Source organism: Puma concolor, chromosome B3 (genome assembly GCF_028749965.1).
Source record: "Puma concolor isolate L17-30 chromosome B3, mPumCon1.1.hap2, whole genome shotgun sequence".
In the NCBI taxonomy this organism is placed as follows: Eukaryota; Metazoa; Chordata; class Mammalia; order Carnivora; family Felidae; genus Puma; species Puma concolor.
Window position 1 is genome coordinate 65049323 of NC_141672.1, and position 20071 is coordinate 65069393.

The 20071-nt window shown below is 42.4% G+C and overlaps 1 protein-coding gene across 3 annotated transcripts in view; it reads left to right on the plus strand.

The window, feature by feature from the left end:
• LOC147580027 (uncharacterized) overlaps positions 1-20071 on the plus strand; it is a 228004-nt gene that overhangs the window by 190254 nt on the left and 17679 nt on the right. For all 3 annotated transcript variants that reach the window (XM_086709945.1, XM_086709944.1, XM_086709947.1), the window contains 2 exons: positions 11910-11987; positions 12397-12533. In XM_086709945.1, the coding sequence (XP_086566071.1) occupies positions 12524-12533 (10 nt within the window). In that variant the 5' untranslated portion in view covers positions 11910-11987; positions 12397-12523. The remainder of the gene's footprint in view (positions 1-11909; positions 11988-12396; positions 12534-20071) is intronic.

The following is a 20071-nucleotide window of genomic DNA, read 5'->3' on the forward strand; positions in this document are numbered from 1 at the left end:
AACAACCCAAATGTCCATCAACAGTGGATAAACAAATTGTGGAATATTTATACCATATAATATTGCTCAGTAACAAAAGGGAACTAACCACCAACACTCATGAGAACAGTGTGGATATGTCTCAAAGACATTCTGCTGAGTGAGAAACGTCATACTACATATTGCATGACTTTATATGAAATTCTAGAAAAGTCAAAATGTTAGGAATAGAAGGATCAGTCAGTGACTGCCAGGGCTGAAAGTAGAGGAGAGGATTAACTGAAAATAGCCCAAAGGAACTATTTGGAGTGATGGATATGTTCTATATTTTAATTGTGGTTGTGGTTGCGTTACTGTATACATTTGTAAAAACTCGTGAACTATACAATTAACAAAGAATAAATTTTACTATATGTAACTGATTCTTCATTAAAACTAACCAAAAAAGGGACACCTGGGTGGCTCAGTCGGTTAAGTGTCCGACTCTTGGTTTTTGCTCAGGTCACTATCTCATGACCATGAGAGTAAGCCCCGCGTCGGCTCTGTGCTGATGGTGTGGAGCCTGCTTGGGATTCTCTGTCTCCCTCTTGCTTTACCTCTTGCTTGCTCACGTGTGTGCATACTTACTCTCTCTCTTTCTCTCTCAAAATAAACAAATAAACTTAAAAACAAAACTAACCAAAAAAGAGTGAATGCGCGTGGGGTTAGGAGCTTAGGAGAATAAACTGTGGGAGCAGGTAGGACCCTGTCTTCTGCCACATGATAGCAAAGTAGAAAAATCTGGTCTGTAGAGAGTAGAAGATAAAGTGAATTTGCACAAAAGCCAAAGCAGGATCTGGAGAGAGATTTCTTTCTTTTTTTTTTTTAATGTTTATTTATTTTTGAGAGAGAGAGAGCACAAGTGGGAGAGGGACAGAGAGAGAGGGAGACACAGAATTCGGAGCAGGCTCCAGGCTCTGAGCTGTCAGCACAGAGCCCGATGCAGGGCTCGAACTCACGGACCGTGAGATCATGACCTGAACCGAAGCTGGACGCTTAACTGACGGAGCCATCAGGTGCCCCTGGAGAGAGATTTCTAAAGCTGTTTGAATCGCTGGTTCCAACTTATACCTGGGGCCCGGATGCATTCCTGTCCTGAGTTCCCTGAACCCCTTATAATAAAGCGCCTCATTTTGGCCTAAGCATTTTCAGTGGCTTTCCGTCACTTGTGATCAAAGAAGCCCTACTTCAAGAGGAAATGGACACCTCTGGAGAACACTGAAAACAAACTTTTCTCATGGATGTCACCTTCGGGGGCAGAGAATTTCTTGGCATTTTCCACGAGGAACACATGTTTGAGAAACTGTTGTTGCTAGCATTTCCAGTGGAAAACACTGGGGTCGGGACCTTAAAGTCTAGGCCTGTTTCCATGATTCACTAGCTGTGTTGTCTTGGGCACGTCTCCTCTTCTCTCTGAACTTCCACTGTCTTACGTGTAAGAAAAGGAATTAAACAGATTCACAGTTTGTAAACTTTTTATCCAAATTAGACAAACAGCCCAGTAGGTAAAACAGGTACAAGTGGAACTGCACTGACCAATGTGGAGGGAGGCCTCAAGCTACCTACGTGGCGGTGGAGAATGCGGCAGAAATACAGTTTACATATTGTTGTGTTTGAGGATTAAAGTCTGGGAAGTCATCTGTATTAGTTGGAATACAAACATAGGAACTAACAATGTAAGCACATCTGTAAGATGATGACAGAAGGAGCTTGGCCTAAAAATGAAGGTTCCGAGCTGAAGTATAAACCGGGAGACTGAGACAGTATCCAGAGCAGGACCACTTGTTCTTCAGCCCAGGGCTCCATTTCTTTTCTACCCAGCACATATTGTACAACTTCTAGTAAAATAGAATCATAAGCTCCGTGAGGGCAGAAGGCAAATCCGTCTTGTTTACCAGTTCTTTCGTGCTTCCTTAGCCCTGGTTCACTCCAAAGATCCATGAGGGCATCCCTGTCAACAGCAGCTCATTGTAAGAGTCAATACTCTCTAGACATTCTGCCTCTTATTCCCAGGAGCACCAAGCAGCTGCTGTCAATTTCTTGTCTTCCTCTTCCTACCAGGCCTCTAGGTCCCAGGGATGGTTCCAAGAGGAAGAAGCGATAATGCTGACAAGTGAGTCCCCAGGGTCTTTCTACTGTGGTTCCGTCCCTCCTGAGCCTCTTGTGAAAATAAAGCTGCTGAGTGGATTGAAAATTTATCCAAGGGGTGCCTGGATAGCTCAGTTGGTTAAGCATCCCACTTTGGCTCAGGTCATGATCTTGCGATTGGTGAGTTCGAGCCTTGTGTTGGGCTCTGTGCTGATGGCACGGAGCCTGCTTGGGTTTCTCTCTTCCTCTCTCTCTGCCCCTCCCCTGCTGTGTTCTTTCTCTCTCTCTCTCTCTCTCTCTCTCAAAATAAACTTAAAAATAATTTCTTTTTCTTTTTCTTTTTTTTGAATGTTTATTTATTTTTGACAGAGAGAGAGAGAGAGACAGAGCATGAGTGGGGGAGGGGCAGAGAGAGAGGGAGACATGGCATCTGAAGCAGGCTCCAGGCTCTGAGCTGTCAGCACAGAGCCTGACGTGGGACTTGAACTCACAGACTGCGAGATCATGATCTGAGCGGAAGTTGAACAGTCAACTGATTGAGCCCCTCAAAAATTTCTTCTTAAAAAAAAAAAAGAAAATCTATCCAAACCTAACTGGCAGAGATGGCCAATGTTACTGAGAGTTTGTGCCTTCTCCTAATGTACTAACTGAAGTGGGCCTGGAGCTCTCAGATGCCTTCTGCCCCCCCCCCCCCCCCCCCCCCCCGCCGGTGTCCTACTTGTTTTCTTTGGTGGCTTCTGGGACATTGCAGTAGACACGAGTAGTGTCTGTGGTTCCTTCCAAGCACTGTGATGCTGGGCCTATGTTCACTTTAAGAAGGTCCTGAATAAGGTGATGGAGAAATGACAAAAATAGGGATGACTACATTGTACTTTTCTTGATTTCAAAACCATTTTACTTCTGAAATCATTAACTAATCCACTCATTAGCTAACTTCTCAATTTCTTTTTTTTTTTAAGTTTATTTATTTATTTTGAGAGAGAGAGAGAGCGAGAGAACGCATGCTCTCAAGCAGGGGAGGGGCAGAGAGAGAGAGGATGAGACTTCCTAGCAGGCTCCACGCTGTCAAAGTGCAGCCTGATACAGGGCTTGATCCCATGAATTGTGAGATCATGACCTGAGCTGAAATCAAGAGTCAGACACTTAACCTACTGCAGGCGCCTCCTAACTCATCAAGTTCTTGAAGCATTTACCAAGTGCCTGTTGTTTGTTAAAACCTTTGCAAGGCACTGAGTTGCCAGTTCTAGCTTTTAGTATGGCTGGCTAAGAGAAGGGGCTTGATAGCAATGGGGCTCTGGGTGAGAGAGAATTCAAATAAAAAATTTAAATAGAAACTACAGACTTCCCAGTATTGATTCTCTGGGGCTTTTGATGCTACTTTGGTCATATTTATCATTCTGGGGCTTAGTCAAGTACCCAGTAGACCTTTTTCTATGAAGTATTTTTTGCAGTTCAGAGCAGCCAGCATCATGTAACAGTTTCAGCTTTTTGGTTGGAAGTTGGGGGATTCTGCTGTATCTTACTTTCTTGTGGGCAAGAAAATATGGCTGGTGTAATAATGGACAAGCTGGCCTCTTTCCTGGCCTATCTATATAAACAAAGTCATTCCCAATCATGCACTGGACAAAGGCTCATCCAGGGCCCAGTTCAGACTTTCCTGGTGATCCGTGTTCTGGGCTACATGTTTGGCATATGCCATTTGTTGTCCTGGGTCACTTGGCTGTGCATTGGACAGAATTGTATTGAACATACTGTTTGTATGTTGTTATCAAACAATCCTCATTTTTCCCTTTCTTCCATTTCGTTCCCTGCACGTTGGGACAGTAGTTTGTTTTTGTCTTACAAATTACAGAAATAGGAATTGAAAACTCCTATAATACTAAGGACTCAGGGCTGGAGGTGAGGTTAGCAAACGTGTTAGGGAGGCGTCTGATTTCTGGAATGCGGGGGATGCCCCAGGGCTCAGCGCCCAAACCCCTTGCGCCCTGGACCGCCCTCTGGCCTTTGCACCACCTCCCAGGGTTCCCGGGTCTCGGCGCCCTACGTGCCGCCCGGCACTCACAAGAAACACCTGCGCATGGCAGTTGCCAAACGCCGAGGAGCTGTTTGAGACTCCATATCCTGTTTGGGAATTGTTTCAAATGAAATCAGTGACTCTTCCCTGCATTAAAACATTTTTTTTTTTTTTTTAAAGGAGAAAAAAGAAAGAAGGAGAGCGGCAAGGACTCTCCCTTCAGAGCCGTGAGAGCGCAGCGGTCACCCTGCCCAGCAGCCCTCACCCCTGCCTGCTGCCTCTGCGGGCTGCTGGACCAGAGGAGCCTGGGCAGCGGCGTGCCAGCTGGTGCCTCCTCCCTCCTTGCTCCTGTGTCCACTTTCCCTTCTTTTCTTCATTCAACAGACGTTTGTTGAGAGTCAGCGTGTGCCTGCCCTGTGCTAGGCAGGGGCACGGCCAGCGCCCGGCCCTCATGGAATTCGTTAGTCCGTTAGTCCCTCCTGCCTTTCCCTCATTTTCTGTCTCATTCTCCATATGTCTCTTACTCCTCTTCTCCTTATACTTCTCTAGTTTTACTTGTTAAAGGGACACTATTTAAAAATTTTTTTCGATGTCCATGTTTCAATTTTTTGGACCCACACAGAGGGAATTTAGAGTTAGAGGGTTTTGGCGCAGCTAACTGACCCAGCCCTGTCCCCAATGGCCTCCTCTCTTCCTGAGACCCAGGCTGAGTCTACCCAAGGAAATGAGGCAACGTGAGAGCCGTGCACCCTCCCTATCTGTACTTTTGCTACTGGCTGTGAGAGAAGGTGCTGCTGCCCAAGGAGGGGTGTGTGTGTGTGTGTGTGTGTGTGTGTGTGTGTGTGTGTATAGGAGGTCCGTGGGGAGATGGCAGAGAGATGCCCTGCCTGGAGGCACTAAAGTCCCCCAAGCCCATTGGGCCACTTGGTGATGTCTGAATGCAGCTCCCGAGTTTGCTCTTGAGAATGCTTCTGTTCCTCCTCTTGGAAACTTTGTCTAAACTCCATCGGGATGCTATGGGTCTTATGGGTTTTCTATACCAGGATGTTTGGGGGTCCTGCCTCTGACCTGTCTGATCCAAGGAAAGGTTCTCCTTATAAATAGATGGAAATGATAGGCTTTGCCTCTGCCGGCGAGTCCTCGCATTTCCTTGGAGAGAAGGTACAGTGTATTCCTGTCTTCTTTAAGCAAGATTCTGCCAGCTAAATGGCCCAGGGGCCTGAACCAGAGCAGGGAGTAAAGTGGAATAAAATACTTGAAAATGGAATGGAAAAAGAGCAAAGACGTACACAATACAAGCTCTGATTTAAAAAAAAAATTTTTTTTAATGTTTATTTCTGAGACAGAGAGAGACAGAGCATGAGTGGGGGAGGGGCAGAGAGAGAGGGGGACACAGAATCTGAAGCAGGCTCCAGGGTCTGAGCTGTCAGCACAGAGCCTGACGCGGGGCTCGAACTTACAGACTGCGAGATCATGACCTGAGCCGAAGCCGGATGCTCAACTGACTGAGCCACCCAGGCGCCCCTAAGCTCTGATTTTTAAAAATTAGATTTGATAGATATAAAATTGTTCTGAAAAATTGTTATAAAAGTTTCTAAATACTCTCAGTTTCTGTGCGTTTCTTGTTGCAGGCCAGAAACAGATTGTGGATTGGCCATAGTCTGTAGACCATACTCTGGTCCCCATCTCTCCTTGTCCCTGACCCTTACCTATGGGAGTGGCCCACTCCTGCTGGATCACAGGAGCACTGGCAGGCTGGGTGCTGGCTGTGAAGGTCTCTCACAATAGAGTACATGCGGGAGCAGAAGTACCTACCTGGGTCCGATCATTTTTCCTAAGACTCAGGGTTTCTTAGACAGCAATTTTAGTAATAAGGGGCTGAATCCACACAAGTTGGTTTTTAGGTACAGAACTCATGAAATCCACAGAAGAACTGCTGTGGGTCGGTGTAGGAAGGGCAGAAGCCAGATCAGTTCCGAGGACCTCAGCAGTCCAAGTTCACAGACTTTCGCTTAGGGCCCCACCCTTAACAAGGCTTAGTTCCCAGCTCCTTCAGTCTATGTGCCTCTTGGCATAAATTATCAAGAGAGAGATTCTGTGCATTGAGTCTGGAAAAAGGTCTACCTCAGTCCTATTAGTGGTGGGCCTAGAGAGGGAGTCTCATAGCTTGCTCTGTCCCCGGTGGACTTGTGGGAACCAACTCCTTGAGAAAGAAGTTAATGGCAGAGCTGGGACCAAGGTGGCTCTTGGTGCAAGCCGCTGCCTGTGGAAGGTCTGGAATGATGTGCTAGTTCTCAAGCAGGAGAAAGGGTTTAATCATTAAATTGTGGGGAGAAATCCCTGGCCCTGCCCTGTGCAATCGGCTCATCCCCCTGGGTCTCTAAGTGAACTGAAATGTTGCTCCCCAGCCTCTGGTCTAACTACTTGCTTAGCAAATAGGAGTCTCCATGGAGGGCACTGACCTGTGATTTATGTATCATAAAAGGGCTGGGGTGTTTGATGCCTGTACTTATCTGCTTGAGAAGAAACATTAAATGAGAGCTAATGGACCCTCGGCTTCTAATGTGGTGGCTGCTTGCTTAATGTGCAGAGCTCCATTTCAGCCTGGCTCCCTGGACAGGCCAAGCTGATTTTCATCCTGCAGATCTCAACAAAGCTCAACCACAGCCAGAACCATGAGAAGTAGGACTGAAAGGCCCAGGAGCTGCTGTTTTCTCTTTTCCCTACCATCACCCCTGAGGGTTTCTGGCCTTGAAGATGTTTTACACACAAAACTTCAGGGTTAAAATTCCTAATGTAAAGCAAAAATTTAAGCCGATGACTCCATTTCAAATGATGGTTTAATAATCCATAGTTCCAGGAAGAAGTTACAGATGGCCTTTATACTGAACAATTTCTGGTACAGGCAGAGTTCCTTTGAATCCAGAACTATATTTTCCTTCAACTCAACTGGAGCAGAGTGCTCAGAATTGGTTAACTCTGGGTCTTTACCGGCAGCAGGCTCTAGGTGGCACTGCAGTGCAACATTGTAAGGCACCGTACTGTGTGCTCCTGTGCAGAAAACCAGGGGAAATTTAGTGCTCAGAAAAGTTAAACACTTTAAGGAAGGAAGGGAGTAAAAGAATCACCATTTAGAGGTTGCTGTAAAAGCCTCGGGACCACAGACCATTCTCTTCAGGGAATAAATGGCGAAATGGCAAGAATGGTGTAGAAGGGAATACGTACCTAGCGGTGACTTGTAAAGTCTCGACACAAGTAAGAATCACAACTATCTCATGTGCCTGGGAGATAAGAAGGCAGAGAGAGAACAGAAATCCTGAGACAACAGAGTAAGGATGAGAGAGGAATGGATTGTTTAAAGGTATTATTACTCTTTTATTTTGAGGAAGAATGTGGTATGAAATACGTGAAGTTTCTCTGGATTTATTCTTTCACTATTGAATTGAATTAATGTTAGTATAGTTAATAATTATAGTATAATAGAGAATCATGGTAAGTAATACTGATTAAAGCTACTTATCATCATAAGTGATAAAATGAATTAAGCAAGAAAAACTCAGTGAAACATCATAAAATGTCTCTTCTTGTGGACCACATAGTCTAATACTTGGGTTTATGGTAGGTTTATGATATAAGGAGGCATTTAGCCCACCAGATTTTGATGGTTTAGGAGGTACCCATAAGCTTATTCATCGTTAATTTGCAAGGATACGTTCAATCTATTCCTGTTTCTAAATGGTGCTCTAAATCAGTGGTTCTTAAAGTGTAGTTCCTGAGCCAACAGCATGGCATCAGTGTCACCTGGGAATTTGTTAGAAATGCAAATTTCTGAGCCCCACCCTGGACCTCCTAAATCTGAAACTCTGGGGAGGGTCCCCAGCAATCTATGTTTTAGCCAGTCTTCCAGATGACTCTGATGCTTGCTCATGTTTGAGTATAACTGCTGTAAAGAGTCCTTTGAGTGAGTATGTGTTGGCAAGAGTTGTGCCAAGAGTATGTGTTGGCAAGAGTTGTGTTGGCAAGGGAGAATAGATAGATTATTCAGTAAACGTCTGAGCCCTTACTGTTTTTTAGCAGTGTGATAAGTGCTGGGATTACAATCAAGAAAAACGTGGTTCAAATTTAGCGGGCAAACAGGCATACCTACAACTATAAGTGTAATAACTGCTATATAGTATAGTAGTAATTCTGCCTAGAAGGAGGGAGGAGAAAGTCTTAGAGGGTGGTGGAGGACATTTGGACAGTCTTGACAGATGAGAAGATTAATGGGGCAGAGGAGGGCTTGTAACTTTTAACATTGCCTTTTATTAATGCCAGAGAAGAGTTTTGTCCACCTAAAAAATAGAGGAATCGAGTGTATTGAGAGATACTATTTGAGTCTTTCATTCCCTACCATGTGGTTAATGACACAGGCTTTGCAAGTCACTTATTAATAGGGAAAATCTGGCTGGCCTTGGACTTTCACTCAGTGCCAGAAGCCAACAAAGTAGTATCTACAAAGTTCTGAAGAAAACAGTGACTCAAGGATATTATACCCAGCCAAGGTGTTAGTCAAATGTAAAGACAATAGGTGGACATTATTGCACATCCTCAAACTCAAGAAATACAGAATGTGTGAAAACTTCCTGGAAAAAATAGTTTTTCAATGACAAGATTCAGCCATGTAAGAGGTAAGTCAAAATAAAGGACTCAGGAATGGTGTAGGCACAGTAAAAGAGGAATGGTAATCCTTACTAGGGGATATTGCTGAAGAGTGAGAGTACTAATTTTCTCATCTTTTTTAGCAGGGAGTTGATATTTTTAAAACATCTCTAACTGCTTTATGCTTTTTAATAAAATTTCCTTCTTAACCTAGAGGGCTCTTTTAAGAAATAACACAATTTATGGCAAAGAAATATTTATCTGAAGTTTATTTTCCTTTACACTCTTCAGCTTCTTTTTTATCCATTAAGGTCAGGTAAAGCTAAGTTTTGAAACTTCCCCCAAATTAAAACTAGTTAATATAGTATAATCTTGCTTTAACTAGCTTATTTTCCAATCCATCCATCTATCCATCAACCCATTCATCCATCCATCCATCCATCCATCCATCCATCCATCCTTCTATCCATTCTTGGTTAATCTCTTTCACTCTCACAACATAAATAGGTTTTAAGTATCACCTATTTGCTTATGATATTCAAATATTTACCTTCAGACCTGATGACTCTTGATTTTATGTCTAATAGCCTGCTTGGGCAGCTTCACTTGGATGTCCAGTAAGCACTACAAACTCCACATGTTCAAAACCAAACTTATTTTCATCTTCTGAATCCAAATTTGCTGTTCCTCCTATATTCCCATATTTCCTATCTCAGTTCATGATATCATCAACTTAGTCACCTAAGTCAGAAACTTGGAGTCATCCTAGATTTCTCACCTCTTCTTCATCCTTCCTATCCAACCAGTCAGTAGCATCACTTCCTAAATATTTAGTTTTTTCTCTCCTCTTTATCCCAGCTATCATCGACCTAGGAAGTGTCCTCACCAGGGTCTTTGGTAATAGCTTCTTAACTGGTTTCTGGTCCTTCTTAGCCTTTCTCCATTTACACTGATTATTTATATTCCTGCCAGAATGATTTTTCTAAATGCAAGTTGACTTTGTTATTCTCCAGCTAATATCCTTCAATGGTTTTTCTATTTCCCCTTGGGATAAATCTTAGGCTACTGAACATACACCATCCTCAATCTCTGGACTAATACTTCCTTTTTAATTGTTAAAAATTAATTAATTTTTATTTTAAGTAGGCTTCATGCCCAGTGCAGAGCCCAACGTGCTGGACTCAGCTCAAGACCTGAGCTGAGATCAAGAATCAGATACTTAACTGACTGAGCCACCCAGGCACCCTACTTACTGTCCCTATCCCTAACTTACTTCTATATTTCTATTCCTAACTTACTATGATGTAGACAACTTCTGGTTCTTTTTTTTTTTTTTTTTTTAAATTTTTTTTTTTTTCAACATTTATTTATTTTTGGGACAGAGAGAAACAGAGCATGAACGGGGGAGGGGCAGAGAGAGAGGGAGACACAGAATTGGAAACAGGCTCCAGGCTCCGAGCCATCAGCCCAGAGCCTGACGTGGGGCTCAAACTCACGGACCGCGAGATCGTGACCTGGCTGAAGTCGGATGCTTAACCGACTGCGCCACCCAGGCGCCCCAACTTCTGGTTCTTCTGAATGGAATTTCTTTGTTTCCTTTATGGCCTAGATGATGCCTGCTTATTTATTGAAACACAGCTCACAGGTCACTTCCTACTCCTTTGACTAAGTTTATCTCTTCTGTGCTCTGTGGTGTGCTGTGTATACATCTGCTGTAGCACTTAGCATCAAGAGCTGTTTGTATGTTGGTCTCACCCACTATCTTTGCAGGTTCCTCTGTGTTAGGAACTATGTGTATTTGTGTGTGTGTGTTTAATCCCAGTGTCCATTATATACCATGGCACATAGTAGGCACTCAAAGACTATTGAAACGAACTAAGCAATCCTGGTACATCTTTCTATTGACTATCAGATACACTCCTCTCCCTTGGGCACGATTGGGTAAACACTTCCAAATTCAATATTCTCCATTTTTCTGAACTCTGGGCATACCACCTTCCTTCTGTGGACACATTCTTTCTTCAGATATGTTAATACTATTGATTAGGTTATAGCTTTCTTTTAGAGCAATCGCATTCCAGTCATGTCTCTCTAGACTCCATCCTAGGTGCTTTAACTAGGTTTCTTCAATCCCTCACTCATTAGTTCACTTATTTTAGTCAGGGAAGGCTGTATGTTTAAAAGGCAGCCACTAGGCCAATAAAATGGTGCCCTTGGTATTATTCATTGTGTAAGCCCTTCAAAGTGTGATGATTTGGTGGGTGGGATATGTGCTTGAGGTTAAAAGGCGGTCCACGTCAGGGGAGGGCAGGAGTCCTGTATGCTAGTCCAACCTCAAGCGAGGCCCTCTGGTTCTTGAGGACAGAGAGGTTAAGAGCTCTGGTATTGGAGGGAGGTAACCCTGGTTTCAAATCTCAAGTTAACAGCTTAGTGGACAAATTCCTAACCATGAATCTCTTCAACTGTGAAGTGGGGGAATAGTAGGACTGACCTTATAGGGTTGTTTTGGTAATTAAGGGCTAATGTTGACTTCTTTGCAATGGCAGATGATAAGCACGCAACAAATGGTATTCAGCTTCATTATTGTCATCATTGCTATTATCATCACTATCTTTTAACAATGAGTGCTCTAGTCTAGCCTCAGCCTGACTACTCTTCACATCCTCCTCACCTCCTCCCCTTGGGATGTGATTTGGTTGATAAAGATGGGAGCCTGAGGAAGACCTTGTGGACACCCCATCTGCCAATTGCCTTTTTCTGCTTCTTCTGTTAGGAGACGCTTTGGGTTTTTAGGGACTCTATTTATACAGGGATTATTTAGCATTTTTATTCTCTGAAGGTGCTGGCATAGATTCAGTCTGTAATTCTAAGGGAAAGGCGTTTAGCTGTGCCTTTCTTTGTTTGTCGGAACATTTCTGTAGATAAGCACCCTGCACAGTAAATAAACTGCATTGTTATTACATTGCCTAGCAATTTACCTGTAACAGACGGCTGTGCCTGCTATAATGACATGATAGCTAATCCATACCCCTGCATGATTTTATCTTTTACTGGAGGAGGCTGGCAAGTTTAAAGGGGACGCCCTCAAGGATCAGCTAGAGGAAACCAGTCCTGGTTTTAGTGAGTGAGGTTTTTTTTTTTTTTACAGGAGGTGTACCAAAAGTCCCGTGTCCGGATTTTGAATGAGTGCTTCATTTCAGGATCAATTACCTTAAGCTTCCCACAAGTAGGTTCTACCTAAAGCTTCTGTTTGATTTAATTAAGGAAGTCTCTCAGTCCTCAAGGCTGTGGTTAATACAAAAGATAATTTTTTTTCCTTACTGCATTAGAAATTTTGGATATGTAAATAGCCTATCATCCAACTTGTCTCAAAAGGAACTAACAATTGCCTTTGGCAATCGGTAAATAAGCCTGCTTTCTTTTATTTAACTTCCTGTATGTTTTTTGATAGAGCCCTCAAAGTGACATTATTAGATCCAAAGGCAAGAACTATTTTAGAGCTCTATTAGTTTGACCCTGCCTACCAAAACACCCAAACAATTTATAGTGTCACCATAATTTTCAATGTAAACTACAGAACTGGACTTTCAATTGTGCCTTGTTTCTTACGGTTTGCTGTTTGTTTTCCCGACTAGACTGAAAGCTTCTGGAAGAAAAGAACTGGGTTTGGACTTCTCAGGAGCCTGTGCCCCCTCCTGGAAAGGGCACAGACTTAGAGTTCAACCCGGGTTCAACTCCTGGCTTTTAGCCATTAACAGCCCTATGACCTTGGGTAAGTTACTTATTTTTCTATAATCTTTTTGTTGTTGTCCCAAAGCTTGTTTAACATATACTTCAACCTTTTTTAGGACTCTCATTTACTAAAAATACTTTATATACAAATACATGCTTTATATACAAATACTTTATATACAAAATATATACATATTTTTCTAGTACTTTAATTACTTTTCTAAATGGTCTTGGATACCCTTCACGGCTTAAATATTACTGGCAGAACTTCTAATAAGGAACAAGAATTGTTTCAAATTAGGGAAACTTCTCCTAGTGGTACCAATTGCTTTCCCCCCATTCATTCCTACCCAACCTCAGGAAAGAAAATGTGTCACTCTTCCTTGTGATGAATTAGGCAGGGAGGCTGCTTGCTGGGGGACTATTTATATCTCTCTAATCTATTTCTCTCCATCTCCAGCACCACCAATAGCTAACATTTATTGAAGGCTTACAGTGGGCCGTGTGCGCCCCAGGCGTGATCTCATTTAATCCCCACTAAAACCATTATTATTGCCATTTTACAGGTGGGGAATTTGAGGCTTAAAGGGGTGAAGCAAATTATCTAAGGTCACACAGCTAATTAGTGTTAGACGCAGGTCCAATCTCTCACCTGGACTAGTGTGGAGGATTGGTAAAGGGACTGATAACTGTCTTCCCAGCATCTTGCTTCCCTCCGGTCAACCTCTTCTCCACCTGGAAACAACATGAGCTTTTGTAAAAGAACACCCGAAACCTCTTCCACATCCTCCCCGTTCCTCCCCACCCCCATGTTAATAATCTGCATGATTTGGCTTCTGGCCAACTCCCCTGTCTCATGTGGTACCACCTTGCCCTTGCTCTCTGCCTTTTGTGACCTTCTGGGATCTGCCATCTCTCCTCTATCCTCAGAGTCTTCGTAGATGTGGTTCCTTCTGGATGGAACTCCCTTACCCCCTTTCTTTGCCAGCAGGCCTAATCGTGCTTACTCACCTTTTCCTTCCCAGCCTTCTCCAGTGAAAGAAAGTGTATATCACTCCTCCTACTGATGCAGGACACCCCTTGCTGGTGGGACATTTGTACCTCTTTGGTCCCTACTGGTCCTGCAGCTTGGAGATCTGTTTGTTCCTGAGCTCACATTAGGTTGGGTTCGGTTCCCCTGTTATGTGCTTCAGAGCAGCCTGTGCCTTTTCTTAATGGCACCGATCAGGATTTATAGTTTCAAAAATTTTATCTGTGTACCCCTTTGGTTAATGTCTATCTATACTGCTCTGATTGGAAGTTTTATGAAGACAAACATTGTCTCTTTTAGCTCATTTTGTATCCTCAGTATTTAGCACAATACTTGGCACACGGTATTATCATTTACTACGTTGAATAAAAGCTGAGCTTTAGAAACTGGGAAATGCTAATGATCAATCCTGGGGTGTCTTAGCCCTCTCCTGTTCCTGGAGGAGCAAGCAGCATGTGCAAACTGTATGGCCTCTGCACACACATGTGTGTGTATGTGCACGTCTCTGAATGTGGGTGTGGCATGCCCACATACACGCAGACTCACGCAGGCACACACACACAGAGGCGCGCACACACACACACACACACACACACACACACACACCCTCTCTCTCCATTACAGGCAGCTGAACCAGGAAGGTGAAGAATATTTTTCATGGCGTTATTTTTATGATAATCTATTTCGATGGTTAATTTGGTTTAGGACACTGATTTATCACCAGTTTATAGATCTCTCTCTCTCTCTCTTTTTATTGTCCTATTTGAATTATAAGGATGGCATGTGTGAAATGGAACTTCTTGGCCTATTGTTCTGCTTCTCACGCAACCAGTGTAGTTCAGACAATAAAAAGATCTATAAAATTAATATATACACAGAGTGAGAGATGAAAGAGAGGGACAGAGACAGAGAAAATGGGTAATGCTTTGGAATTGGATACCACATTTATCTCTCTCTAGTGAAGTTCAGAATCAAAATTTACATGTGGGGAAGGCATAAATGAGGTATGAAGGTGTTGTCCTCTCGTGTGGAAAGAGGTCTAGTAATTTTAGCTTATCTATGTTGCTCAGAAACCATAGTTCCCTCTTGTTCTTAACCATTTTAAGGGCTTGTTGACTACTGAGATAACTAGAAATATGTGCTCCAAAGATGTGACGTTAAAAAAAATAAATACCAGGCCACCTGGATTATATAATTACTTAGTCTGCCAGGTACGTTCCAATTTTATCACCAACAGGCATCTTAAGTGAATATTTGCTTGTGAATTTTCTCCGGTGCCTGGTACACACCTGACACCTAGTAGGTGTTCAATAAATATTTGTCAAATAAAAGGATAACTGAAGAGCACTGAGGAGGTATGTCTGGTTAACTGATACCCTGAAGCACGATCCTGAGCTCGCTGATTCTTCACCAGAGGAAGGACTGTGACCCTTTCCCATCATCCCCTCTGGTGGCTGTGCCCCCTACTGTCCTTTTCCAGCCAACTTTTTTTTACTTCTTTTGGCTCCTTGTCTCCCTCTAGGTTTTGTTATTCTTCCCACACTAGTTATTTACCTCCTCCTTTCCAAGGGTGAGATGGGAAAAATTCTAGTGCAGTAGTTGATCCTGAAAAAATGCCTTCTGCATGGAAAACAGACAACAGTCTTCCTACCTTCTAAGGAAGTATTTTGAATGACCAGGTGGCAGTTCCCAGATGCGATTTCACTTGAGGTCCTTGGATTGACTATTTATTGCTACGCTCGAAATGATTGTTATTATTGTTACAAATATTATTATGCTGAGGAAGCCAGCTTGCAAGCAGAGACAGCTGAATTGTTTACAAACATAATTAATGAGGTGATTTTTAATATCAACAGCTCCGCACCAGCCTTTCTAAAGACTGTTTATGGCCTGGGCCACAGAGCCATTTGTAACTTCTACGGCACTTCTCTGACGGGGCCGCCTCCAAGAGTCATTTCCTTTGGCTAGTCCCTGGTTTATTTTATGAATGACAAAAATAAACCTCTCCTTGTTGCTGGTGAGAAATGGTTTATGTCTAGCGAGCCCATGTTCACCAGAAGATAAACACAGGAATACTTTTCCTAGAAGTGAAGGTATATTTCCTAGCAGCTAACTTCTGTGTTTATACAATAGTCATCCAGCTAAGGTGGCAGTCCTGGGGGACTGGGAAGGAATGGCATATTCCATTTCTAAACATGGAAATGTTTTGTGTGGCATGATACTCTATAAATACCTGCAGTATATCAATACTCAGAAAAATAGCTTATACTTCAAATAGGCTTTCGACGGTCTAACAATTGAGGCCTTCTACATGACCACAGACTTTTATTCCATTTAGTTATATTTGGGTGAAGGATGTGGACAAAAGATTCTCTCTCCTCTAAATCTGGCCTGGCCTGACATAGCCTTTCAAAATGGACTTGAAAGCAAGCCATTCTTCCTTGGTTAAGTATTAGGTGAGACTCATCTTTTTGTCTTTAGGTTTTCCATTCCACTCCTGATTTTGAACTTTGGTGGCTGGTGTACCCCAAATTTGAAGGATAAGTTTATTCTTATGAGATACCTACCATTGAATACCTTTCCAAGCAGTTAGGAGAATGACTCTTCCACGTGCATAATAAAATATAAACTAATCATCCTTCTAGGCTCTGCTGTGTTGAAAAGCAAGAAATGAGTGTCAGTGTGTTTCCTGACTTGGTTCTTACATTTCAGAGGTTAGATGATTTAATAGTATGTTTAAACCTTTGTTTTCTCCTCCACAATTTCTAAGGGAATTATTGTTATTCTATTCCCTCTTGACTAGGAAATTGCCTGGATATATCTGTTCAGTAAGAGGCAGTAAGATAGGAAGAGATACAAAAAGACTACAAATAATGAAAGTGACCCAAGATAATTAAAGTCAGCCATCTTGTATTTTTCTGGTAATTTTCAGGCAAATGCCTCTGAAACATAGTTTTATGATCCCAGTTCCACATATCCTCATTTATTACCTTAATCCACACTGGCTCTGGAGTGGATAATGAGAACTTTGTGAATAGCCCAGGTTTCATACTTTTAGGTGTTAAATAGGAGTGTTCATTTAATACAACTCCACACTTATTGAACATCTGGGGATATATACCCCCTACCCTCAGGGAACTTCACCATCTCCCAGAGGAGACAGAAACAAATAATGAAGATTTGTCTTTAAAAGTGCACTCTTCTAAAGAGAATTGTTTGTTTGATCAGTTTGACTGCTGGGATTTTCGTTCTGCTGATTACAGTAATGAGTAGAGAGGAGAAATGGAAGAGACCAGAGGGAACTAAATTGATTTATATAGGAAAGGACATGAAGCTACCAGTGGGATGGAAAAGAATAAATCTAGAAATTAAGAGGAGGGGGTGAGGGGCAGGGGTGAAGTTTGAAGGGGTGAAGTAAGAGGAAGACTTTGGGGGACCAACTGCCATGATGTCTGGGATCCTGGGGGTCAGAAAGGTTCAATGAGAATTTTTATTTATTTTAAAAAATTGAGATATAACTTATATGAAGTACAAATGTTAAGTGAACAGCTCAAAACATTTTTATATAGGAACATACTTTGTATCTGCCACCCATATAAAGATATAGGAATTTCCACCATTCCAGAGGGGTCTCTCAAACCCCCTCCCCATTGGTCGCCTAAGGGTGATCCTTATTCTGCTTCTTCTCCCTATAGAGTAGTTTCACATGTTTTTAACTTGATATATGTAGAATCGCATAGTATTTATTCTTAGTTTCCACCTCCTTACACTCAACGTTATGTCTGTGAGATGGAATTATACATGTTTTTGCAGGTTTCAGTAGTTTACTCTTTTTCATTCTCATGTAGTATTCCATTCTTTGACTATGCCACGATTAATTTGCCCATTCTCTTGTTAGTGGACACTCAGGTTGCTTCTAATTTGGGGACTATTTCGGATAATGCTGCTGTGAACATTGTTGCATGTGTCATTTCTGTTGGGCATATGCCCAGGAGTGAGATTGCTTAGCCATAGGTACATGTGTAGGCTTGCCTTTAGTTGGTCCTGCCAAATCATTTCCCAAAGTGACTGCATCAATTGGTGTCCCCCAAATAGTCTAATGTGCTCCAGTTGCTCCGCATCTTTGGTGACATGTGATGAGAACTTTGAGGAATTCTTTCTGGGCATCATGTGGTAGTTTCCCCCTTGGCTACCATTTGTGAGGCTTGAGGAAAGACCCAGAATTTGGAGTCAGATTTATGATGAATTCCTTGCATTCACTGCCAAGGGCAGCAATCCCAGGTTCCTTTGGGTTTGAATTTTGGCTTCTCCATTTACTAACTGTATATTCTTAGGCAAGGTGTATGTGTGTGTGTGTGTGTGTGTGTGTGTGTGTGTGTTGCCTTCTGAACCTTTTATTGTTCATCTGCAGAATGAGAATTATAGAGGCACTGCATAGGGTTTTAATGAGGATAGAATGAGATAGTGCACAGGGTCAGGCATGTAATTTGTACTCAGAAAAATGGTAGCTTGTGTTACTATTAACAGAAGTGAGAAAATTCCAAGGGTAAGGGTTAAATACAGGGAGGATAGAGGTGAGAGACCTGGGCCAAATCTCCACATCCATTTGGAGTTTCTCCTTTCTTTCTTTTTTTTTAATATTTATTTATTTGGAGAGAGAGAGACAGAGTAAGTGAGCACGTGTATGGGAGTGCACAAGCAGGGGAGGGGCAGAGAGAGGGAGAGAGAGAATCCCAAGCTGGCGCCATGCTCAGTGTGGAGCCCAACACAGGGCTAGATCTCACAACTGTGAGATCATGACCTGAGCTGAAGTCAAGAGTTGGACACTTAACTGACCGAGCCAACCAAGTCCCCTGGAGTTTCTCCTTTCATAGCCAACCTTTGAAAGTTTGGGGGTTTGATTATTAGAGGCAATAATTCCCTATTGCCAAAAGGCCTGTTCCCTTTTCTGCACCCAGGTAGGCAGTAGTGACTTGGCAGGCATTGCATTCTCAGGCTCAGCTTGTGTGAGACATGGGTGTGCTAAAGCCATCCTGTCACATGACATCATCAACCACCATCACTGAGCAATTTTAGAAACAAGAGTTACAATAATTAGAAGTCTCTCCTCAAAGGAGATTGGTAATATGCAAGGTAAGACTGAGGAGATAAACTTAAAAGAGAAAAATGAAAAAAAAAAAAAGAAAAGGAAGCCTATTTAATTTTATGGTTGATGCAACTTGTTACATGTGTGTCCTGCCAGAATAAATCGGATCATCTGATTTTCAAATTGCCGGGTCTATTGTTTCAGAAATAGAGGATGTAAATAATTTCAGTGCAATCTCCCGGATCTGGACCTCTCTCATCCAGAACTGTTATCAGCATTAGCATAATTTATGGTGCTATCTAATAATGAAATCACTGAACACTGATTGTACAGCTTCTTAAAGCTATAATTATTGCTCATTAGGAATGGATTTCATATTGTTTGCTCCTGGCACATAACAAGTTATTGAAAGGGAAAAGTTGTCAGGAGAAGTGAGAAACCAGGGAAGGCACTCCTTTGGTTCCTGAGTATCCTCCCTGATAAATCCATGTGAGATTTTGTTTTTCATAGTAGAGAACAACTGGCCACCCCAGATGCCATTTATTATCTTATTTCTTCTTTAAAGGAAATACCTTTAGCTTCACGTCATGTGTTGTTTTCAGTCCATGAGGTAATAAGAGTTCAGCAAATGTAGACTGAATGTGTGAAAAAAGGAATGTCTGAAGACAAAAGTCACAGTGACAGCATGTTACACTTGACCTTTGTCCAGCTCCCACCAAGCATTAACACAAGAACTGCCCATTAAGCTCACTCGAGAGGCCAGAGTTGGCAGTTTTTCAGGGGTGTTAATCTGAAATAAGTCTTAGTATATTCATCTCTGAACATCTTCAAGTGCATTTTTTAAACTTACACAAGCAAGGCTCGACTTTCCACTATAACAGATTTGAACGATATATATAATGTACTGAGTAAAATGTGGGCACCCTTTTCATTCAGTTTGGTTCATCCTCTTCCTGAGGTAATGGTCCTTAACAGTATACGTATCTTAAACCCTGGTGTTCCTGGTTTTATTGAGAACTCATTGCTTATGATAACAGGGGGAAAAAAAAGGCTGCTTTTGTTGGCTAGCAAATCACTTCCAGATGGAGCACAGGCCTGGGGAAGGCTTGGTCTTTAACTCTAAAGATGGAGGTTTAGTTAGAGATTTCTGTGGAATACAATGGTTGGGAGAATTATACATTTCAGCATGGGAAGGAGTGGTAAAAACTACACCGTTTGCAAAACAGACGCCACTGTCAATATGTTCATGCTTCTGGGAATGGGGAAAGAGGCTTGAGTTCATTATGAACAGCGTCTTTAGCTTGTGATGTCATCCACTTCAACGGAATGTAGCTTGGCCTTGAGATTGGTATATTTTATTTGACCTTCATGGAATGAATGTGACTTTTGTGTTTGTCAATTAATCCAGCCTGGTGATTTATCCAGACCCAGGTCATATTTTGTAGCCTGGCTGCTTTGTACC